Below are 9,305 nucleotides of genomic sequence, written 5' to 3'. Positions count from 1 at the left end.
TCGTGGGAAAGTACTCCGCGACACGGTCTGGGCCAACAAAAGCAACACCCAAGTCCCCAACCCAACACAACTCTTGGTCACACATCGCTCGCCGGCGTCTGCCTCCACGCGGACCGGCCGGTAAGTGGCCCGCCCTCCCCCGTCTACGTCTACGTACCTATTCTATCCTGACTTCTGCTCGTACTCCCTAGCACCGACTTGCCAATCTAACTAAATTTCCTGTACTTAATTAGTGCATTATGTACTGCTACATAATTGATCCGCATTAACGAATCAATTCCTCTGGAATCCTGCAGGTTCTTAAATAGCAGATCTTGCGTGCCTAAGGATGGACGCGCTCCTCGGCGCAGCGCAATGGGTGGTGGGCAAGGCGCTGGCCCCTATTGCTGATGGCGTGCTGGAGGCTTGGGAGGCCAGCAACAACTTGGGTCTCAACATTGAGACTCTCAAGATGGAGCTGCTGCTTGTGAAGGCCACCCTCGAACTCGCTAGCGGCAAACAGATCCATGGGCAGGCCATGGAACTGCTATTGGGGAAGCTGCGAGACTCGGCACACTGTGCCGAGGACTTGTTGGATGAGCTGGACTACTTCCGCATCCACGACCAGCTCCAGGGCACATATGACGCTGCAGATCAGCATGGCAAGGGCGGTGTCCACGACATTGCCCTCAATGCTTGTCACGTCGCCAAAGCTGTTGGCAAGCTGTCATTTATATCGTCGTTCTGTTGTTCTGCTCCCAGCCCTGCAGGCGACTCTCGAGAAGTGGATGGTGCAATACAGCGGGCAAGATGTTGTGCTTGCCCTCGTGCAATGCAGAGGACAACCGGGAATTCTTCCTCCGCACCAAACGCCAATCGGGAGGTTAGCAGCTGCATGCCCAAGCTCGGTAAACTTCTCCCTTGCTTATCTTCCCCACAAGTTCGTCAGGATCGTTCTGGCCAGCCAACTCTTTGTGGTGCGCCACAGGGCGAAACACCAATGCCACAGTTCAATAGGGCTCATGTCTCCGAAAGAATGCGACACATTGTAGAGCAACTACAGCCTGTGCGTAAAGAGGTTACTCAGATACTGCAGAGTTGTAATCCTATGACTGTTCCAGATATTGCCCAGAGTCGTCCCATCACCACTAGCCAAAGTATAGAGCCAAATTTGTATGGAAGGGACCGTATCATGCATACTATCATACATGATATGACCAAGGGTAAATACCTTAGCAATGATCTAACCGTGCTTCCGATTGTCGGTCCAGGGGGGATAGGAAAAACAACTCTGATACAACACATATATAGAAACCAGCAAGTTCAAAATCATTTTCAAGTTGTTATTTGGGTATGTGTGTCGCTCAGTTTCAATTTGAAAAAGCTGCTAGAAGAAATTAAAACATACATCCCTCGGGTTGAAGGGGAAAAGGATGGCAGGGTTGAAGAGCTGATTGAACAGAGATTAAAATCTAAAAGGTTTTTGCTTGTACTGGATGATATTTGGGAGTTTAGTGATGGGGATGATTGGAAAAGGTTACTGTTGCCACTCAAAACATCACAAGAAAAGGGTAGCATCATTCTGGTCACAACTCGGTTTCCAAAAATTACAAAGATGGTTGGAACAACTAGACATATAGAATTGCAAGGGTTAGAATCCGAAGAATTTAGGATGTTATTCCTTGCATTTGTCTTTGGCAATGAGCCCGTTAGAAGTGATCAGTGTTTTTTGGATGAGATTGGAAATAAGATAATGGAAAAACTAAGGGGATCCCCTCTTGCTGCAAAAACAGTTGGTGCATTGTTAAGTAAAGACCTTAGTTTGCAGCATTGGAGAAGGGTCTTAGAAAGTAAAGAATGGGAGACACAGACTGATTCCAACGGCATTATGCCTGCCTTGAAGCTTAGCTATGACCATCTTTCTTTCCAACAACAACAATGTTTCTTCTTTTCTGCATTGTTTCCAGAAGATCACAAGTATAGTGCCACCCAGCTAATCAACTTGTGGATAGGACTAGGTATCTTACAACCTGGTGCTCGAAACCAAACACTTGAAATTATAGGTTCGAATAATTTAAATGATTTGGTGGCATGTGGATTTTTCAGAGAGGAGGAGGAGGATGGGTATCCGCGTTATGTTATGCATGACTTGCTACATGATTTAGCATTGCAAGTTGCATCTCATGAATGTCTTGTTGTGCATCACTCTAGTGTGAGATTAGAAGAAATTCATCCAAGCATCCGCCACTTGTCTATAATAATACATGATGCTGATAAAATTTCTCTTGAAAACCTTAAGAGCGAGTTAAGAAAATTGAAGACAAGTTTGAAGGTTAAACAACTGCATACTTTGATGCTATTTGGAGAAATGGATGAAAGCTTTGTCAGCATTTTGGGTGATTTGTTAGGGGAAGCAAAATCTCTTCGTGTGCTCCGTTTGGATGACATGCCATTTTCTGTGGAGTCCATATTGCACAACTTTTCAACACTTCTTCATCTACGGTACCTATATCTGGGGACAGAGTGTGAGAGGGAGATGAATGTACTGCTTACCGTTTCTAGGTTTTATCATTTAAGGATTCTGGCTCTAGGGTCATGGTGCCAAAACTGTCATTTGCCAAAAGAGTTGAGCAACCTTGTAAACATGCGTCATGTTTATACTCCAACTGTTGAATTGCATTCTGATATTTTTAATGTGGGAAAACTCAGACACTTAGAGGAGTTGAAGGTATTTAGAGTTAATAAAGAAAGTGAAGGATTTGAACTAAAACAGCTAGAGCATTTGACTGAATTAAGGGAGGTTGGCATTTATAACCTTGAGAATATACACACGAAAGAAGAAGCCAACAAAGCAAATCTGGGAGTGAAAAATTACTTGGAGAGATTAACATTAGATTGGGATAGTAAGCGGTCTAATATTGAGCCTGATGTTGAAGAGATTGTTCTCGAGAGTCTTATGCCACAAAGATATCTTCAAGATTTGTGCGTTAGAGGGCATGGAGGCTCTTCTTGTCCAACATGGTTGGGTGATAAGCTCGCTGTTGAAGTTCTTGAATCTCTTCATCTCTCTGGTGTTTCTTGGGAACACCTCCCTCCACTGGGGAAGATGCGGGGTCTTGTTAAAGTAATATTGGAGAATATTGCAACAATAGAGGAGTTTGTTATAGATCAAAGCTCTTGCAGGCTAGTAAGGCTTGAACTTGTTGGTTTGGAAAGTTTTGAAAAATGGGTACTATCAGAGGGTGTTGATCATATGTTTCCTCATTTGCAAGTGATGATTATAAGAGGCTGCCCTAAGCTGTTGGAGTTGCCATTTCAAAATTGTTTCTTTGACCCTAAACCAGATCAAGACCAGAATATTTGTTGGTTTCCCAAACTGCAAAAGCTTCAGATACATAAGTGTCCAAAACTCTTGTTAGTGGCTCGTATCCCATGGACTGGAACTTTGCAGAGTGTGAAGATAGGTGATGTAAGGCTACTTGAGAAGTTCCGTTACTCAACATCATCTTACAATGGAGTAGACTTGGAAATTGTTGGAAAGGATGAATTGCAGAGCTTAGATGAGGTGGTTGCATTCAATAACCTGACAGGTCTTGAGTATCTCACTCTAATCAAGTGCCCACCTATGGAGTCAAAGCACCTTCTGTTGCTTACCTCACTGAAGAAATTGGATGTACAGGGTTCAGATGATCCGGTTGGGCCTGTAGGAGGTGGAGGTGATGTGGATTGGCAGTACCCGCTTGAGTTTCTTGAGGTCCAGAAATCATGTGGTGGGAAGCAATTGACACAGCTCCTCACCCATCTCCCACGGCTCTCTTCGTTGAGAATCATGGACTGTGAAGACATAACCCAGCTGGCAGCAGCAACAACTACAGAGATGGAGCTGTGGAAAGTAGATGATGATTCAGGGATCCTGCTCTTGCCGGGCCATCTCTCTGACACACTGCAGAGCTTGGTCATCCATGGTTGTCTGGAGCTGGTGTTGGTCGACTCCATCCGAGCAGGAGGAGGACTCCAGGCCCTGCAGTCCCTCCAGACCTTAAGCATTTTTAACAGCCCCAAGTTACTATCCACTACCAGGAGCTCCTTTTCCAGCTGCCTTTTCCCATCGTCTCTGCATCGCCTCATTCTTGAGTCTCTGAATGGCATGGAGACACTGGAGCCCCTCTCAAACCTCACATCTCTCACCAAATTACATGTGAAGTTCTGCGGAGAGGATCTGAGATGCAAGGGCCTGGGGTCTCTCCTTACCACCGGGGAACAACTCAGAGAATTAACAATCTTTGGCAGCCCTAAATTCTTTACTGGATGGGATCACAATCCCAGGCGGGTGCAGCTGCAGGGTGGAGGAGGAGAAGAGCTTGTTTCCCCCCAGAGTTCATCCAAACTGCAGATGATTTCGACAGATGAGGCCATGGGACTCCTTGCTGAACCCATCTGCAGCTTCCTGTCTTCCTCCCTCACCGAGCTGTACCTTTATGGGAGCCGCCAAGAGATGGAGTACTTCACCAAAGAGCAAGAGGACGCCCTTCAGCTCCTTGCCTCCCTCCAGCGTCTCCATATTTACTGGTACAGTAAGCTGCAGCACCTCCCTGCACGGCTTCACAAGCTTACCAACCTCAAGAAATTACTAGTCGGCTATTGTCCGGCCGTCCGGTCACTGCCCAAGGATGGCCTCCCCAAATTACTGCAAGAATTAGATGTCCGCGATTGTGGCAACGAAGAGCTAAAAAATGAATGCAGGGGGTTAGTGGGAACCATCCCAAGGATCAAACTGGCCTGATCCAAGGTAACTGAAATATATTTCATTGATTTTTCTCACCTTGCCCTTTTCTTGCACTAAATCTGTTAGTTGCTTGCTTCCATCTACTATGCATGCAGGCTTCTGCCTTGGAGGGATTTCCGGTGTACATTCTTCTAGCATTGTACAGCTATTGTAAACTCTTTCCATACACGCACTTCGTCATTGGTGTACATTAATCTGGTAAGTACATATAAACTGCAACCTTTACTCCTTCAATATAGCGTATCCATTATATAACAACATGCACTTATGCTACTGCTATATCAGAATGCGATTTTGTTAATCAATATCTGTGAAAATAGTTCGACTACAACATTATTTATGATTTGTCTTCTCACAGGTTTAGAAAACCTATATTATTATCGGCCACTGACTTTTGAGAGTTTCTTTGTTTCTCTTCCTGGAAGAAAATCACAAAATATGTTGTATATTCACACTATCAAGACCCACTGGTGTAGTTGTTTAGTTCGGATGTGAGGATCAGAATATCACTATGGCATAATTAAGGAATGAGCAAGATGAGAATTGTATGCTACATTACAGCTATTATAGTCATCTTCTTGCTTCGTATACATAAATGTGGTAAGTACATGATACATCTAAGTTGAAATTTACTCCAGCTTTCCTTTTTTTTCCCCTTTGAATGGCAGTGAAATAGTTCTACTAAAGAATTATTTAAATTTTTCTACATGCTCCTTATGATCGTGAGATCACGGGTTCGAGTCCTAGAAACAACCTCTTTTAAAAATGTAGGGAAATAACCACTTGCAGAATATGTGATGTAAAATCACCATTTACTTTGTTCTCTCTGCAAATGTTCTTTGTTTTTGTCAGGATAAAAAAATGTCCTATGCATACTTTGCATTTAATTTTTGGGTTTTTCATTCATCGGCTTGGTACTCTATTTGGGTGTCAGGATCAACATTGGTAGATGTATGGAATAAGTGATAAAATGAGACTACGAGGTCATACTACTGATATTCAGGTTAGCCATTTATTCACTTACTGATGAATTTCTATCAGTAACAGGTGTTCTTACACTGATAATTTTTGTTGGAGCTGTGTAGGAATTCTTGTTTTTATTTCGGTAGGCATCTCGCCACTTCTGTTTTAGTTTTTCTCGAAAACTCATGAAGGCGTGCTGGTGTACCTTGAAAGTTCATGTTTAAGGATCAAAATGTAGTCATGGTATGATAGAAGAAAAACAATGACTTTTCAGTGGTTTACTGCTGGTAAGCTTTTCAGTTTTTTGAATTCAGTCTACATTCTACCGTTACCAGCTAGTATTCTTGCATTCACCATAACTGTTTTTATTTACTGAAATTTAATGGCATATAAAATCTTCACAAGAATACCCCATACACCATATCATATAAACTGCAATCTTTGCACCAGTTTGGATCATGGCTATCATTAAATATGTATGCACACATGTTCTCCATGTACATGGAATACAGTAGTAGCGGTCTGAAGGTATAGACATAGCTGATAGTGAAGTGTGCATGTGTCATGGTGGAGGTACACGTAGCAGGGCGTGTGCAATTTCAATTGCAAAACCCAATTAAGGTTTAAGATACATGATTACTAACTTATTAATTTCACATGTAAATTCCGTTAAAATGTTTTTCATTATTTATCTAAGAAATTGTTTTAAGACTTCAGAAGATCTCCTCTTTCCAAACATTTCTGTCTACATTTGTACTGATATATGTTTATATGCAGTTTTAACCGTTCCATCCACATGCTACTGTACCAATGCCAAAATAGTTCTTGAACTGCATGGTCCACACCCACACTAGTGAGTATCCTTCGATCTTGATGTATATCCATGAAGTACCTCGCCTTGCGATATCCTTAGTGACTTATTCTTTGTTCTGTTCTTCGTAGGCTTCAGTGAACGAAATGCATCTTCAGCCTGGTCACTTCTGGGCTGCGACGGGGATCCAACCAGGGCAATCCTTTTGACCTTGATATATATATGGTGTGCGCCATGCTATGATCCAGTGCTCTGTTCATTTTTTAATCATCCCCCGGCAGAATGGTGACAGGTGCTTAACTGCAATGTGTTTGTCTGTCTCTTTGCCAGCACGGGCATGTAAGATCGCAAGTATTGGGGAAACACTCAGCCTGTGAATCATTAACAGCGAAAAAATGCTGCTCGTCCGGCTTGCTTGAAGTGTTGACACTAGCTGTTGGAGACGGGTGGAGGGTCATGGAAGACGAAGAAGAGGGTGGCAATTTGCACCAGAGATTGGCCGTTGCAAATGGTGGAGGGGTAAGGGTGGCGGTGGAGTTGGAGTTGGAAGAGGAGGTTCAGGTGGGGAATGAAGGCTATGATATCATCAGGAACTAGCATTTACTGCATTTTGGTGTCTTTTCCAAGGAATACAAAATCAAACAGGGAGGGAGTTTGTATTTCTCTGTTATTCCCCTGTTTTTCCAAAGCAGAGGAATGGAAAAGTGGATCTGATCCCACAGTCAGGACATCTCCATTCAGCAACGGTGGGATCTGTTGGTACTTGTTTGCCGCCGGTGTAGAATCAGCTGTATTAGTAGGCTAATTTACTTCCTGTCAAAGTAAACTTGCAATCAGAGAGAGAGATGTCCCTAAGGGTGTGTTTGGTTTGAGAACCAAAAGGCATGGCATGGCATGTCATGGTCTCGTTCTGAAGGAATGGGTTGGTTCCATTCTTGTGTTCAGTGAAAGATAAAAAATTGTCACGGGTTCGTTCCATTCTTATGTTTGGTTGGAGATATAAAATGAGGAGAATATGACTCAACTCACCTTGTGGGGTTTTTCTTTTTCTTTTATCAATATATTATATAATTTCAGCAACATTTCCATTGTATTTTTGGTTTCAACAATTAGCAGGGGTGTTTTCTTTTTTTCTTCTATCAATAAGAGAAGAATAACCAGGTGATTCCTTTGATTTGATGGAACCGCTTGATGAAGCATATATAGGGAATATTTTTCTTTTCTGAGGATCACCAGTTTCGGTTTCATCCTCAACTAAACACTGAAATGGTGGATTGGGGATGAAATGAACCCATCTTGTGCAACTATATCCTTAAAGCAAACACACCCTAAGTTTGATGAACAGTTAGTGTTTGCGCTCCGTCTGCTCCCGAACTCGCTTCTCACATAACTATGACTAAAATAATCATCACCTGCCTCTATATGACTAATCATCATTTCCATCTAATGTTTGGCAGGTGTAATTTTCTCAATTAGATGCATGAATAGCAGAATAGGTTATGTCTTCATTTGGATTGACAAAAAAAACAATTGTCCTTAGCTCCTTGCAAAAGTACATGTATGCAGGATGATTGTGGATTCGCTGAGTTGTTGGGATTACTAAATATATAATTCTTTGTGATTCGTGCACCTCTCCCACTTGCAAATAAAATACACACTATTAGGCCATGCTTTTTTTTATGTAAAAGGAGGATGACCCTCACATTCTGCATCTGGATGATGCATACAATTATTTTATTAATTATTAAAAAGCATACCTCGCATCAACGACTAATAACTAAAGCCGGAGGTGGCACATACCGGGTCTGGGGCATACACCGACTGACACGCTTTTCGATGTCACCATCGTCGTCTTGCACCTATCCATCTTGAGACTAGGTACTAACGCGTCGACCTTCCCAAACCTGTCGTCGACTTCCCCACAACGCCAGGCAATGCCTCCTTCCTACGTGCGTCCATCGTCACACATCCTTGTCGAGACCCTCCCGCGGCACGCCTACGAAATTCCACGTCATCGATCTGTCACATGGAACGCCGCTCCACCGTTGGAACCGTTACTGGTCCGTGAAACCAATGCACATCTCCAAAAATGACACCCCTGAGGAGGTAATGACACAAGGGCTCCGCCCTCTTCTCATCGACTGATCTTGGGTTTTCCTTAGAGGTTGATGAAGGAGTTGGGAGCTTCACCTCGATGATGCCTTCAAGTTGCCGAAGACAAGGTCTTCATCCGGATCTGTCGCACGAGACTCCAACCGACAATTGTGCATCTGCAAGACCACCTTGGAAACTCTGGATCTGGCCGCCCAAATCCGACAATTATCTACAACCGCAATGCCAGCGCGGTGTACCCTGATGCTCCGGCCACTGCCGTACGATGCCACAACTGGAGCTTGGAAGGAGGGCTTTCACCCCACCACGCCAAACCGGATGAGCCGCGAGGACGGCTACCAAACGTGGTCGCCTCCGTCACTGAACCGAGCGGGCACCACCTTGGACATGGGCAACTCGCATCTTGTCTTCCTTGTCGAGCTTCCTGTTGTCTTCCCCCCATCTTCTGTTCGTGTAGGTTTCTACTTGATCACCGAATAGGATTAGACTAGTTGTAGCTAGTATATATAATCATGTACCCTGGCTTGTCAACACCAGCTCGAAAGCAAGAAAAAAAGAGCAGGACCGAGATAGTCCTGTAGCAATCAATCTCGCGTACGACTAGTGCGCTAATTACGATCGAAGGCACCGGCGAATGGATTTTCCTTTTTGCGT

General features: G+C 43.7%; 1 protein-coding gene across 1 annotated transcript; it reads left to right on the top strand.

The window, feature by feature from the left end:
- Positions 1–328: 328 nt before the first annotated feature.
- LOC123409633 (disease resistance protein RGA2-like) lies at positions 329–7,321 on the top strand. Its single transcript, XM_045102492.1, has 7 exons — positions 329–717; positions 790–4,756; positions 4,861–4,915; positions 6,506–6,565; positions 6,671–6,735; positions 6,870–7,100; positions 7,232–7,321. Exons 1-7 carry the CDS (start codon positions 329–331, stop codon positions 7,319–7,321), a joined length of 4,857 nt encoding a protein of 1,618 aa, XP_044958427.1.
- Positions 7,322–9,305: the final 1,984 nt, after the last annotated feature.

The sequence above is a fragment of the Hordeum vulgare genome, chromosome 7H (genome assembly GCF_904849725.1).
Source record: "Hordeum vulgare subsp. vulgare chromosome 7H, MorexV3_pseudomolecules_assembly, whole genome shotgun sequence".
Lineage (NCBI taxonomy): Eukaryota > Viridiplantae > Streptophyta > Magnoliopsida > Poales > Poaceae > Hordeum > Hordeum vulgare.
This window is presented reverse-complemented; position numbering and strand designations above follow the sequence as displayed.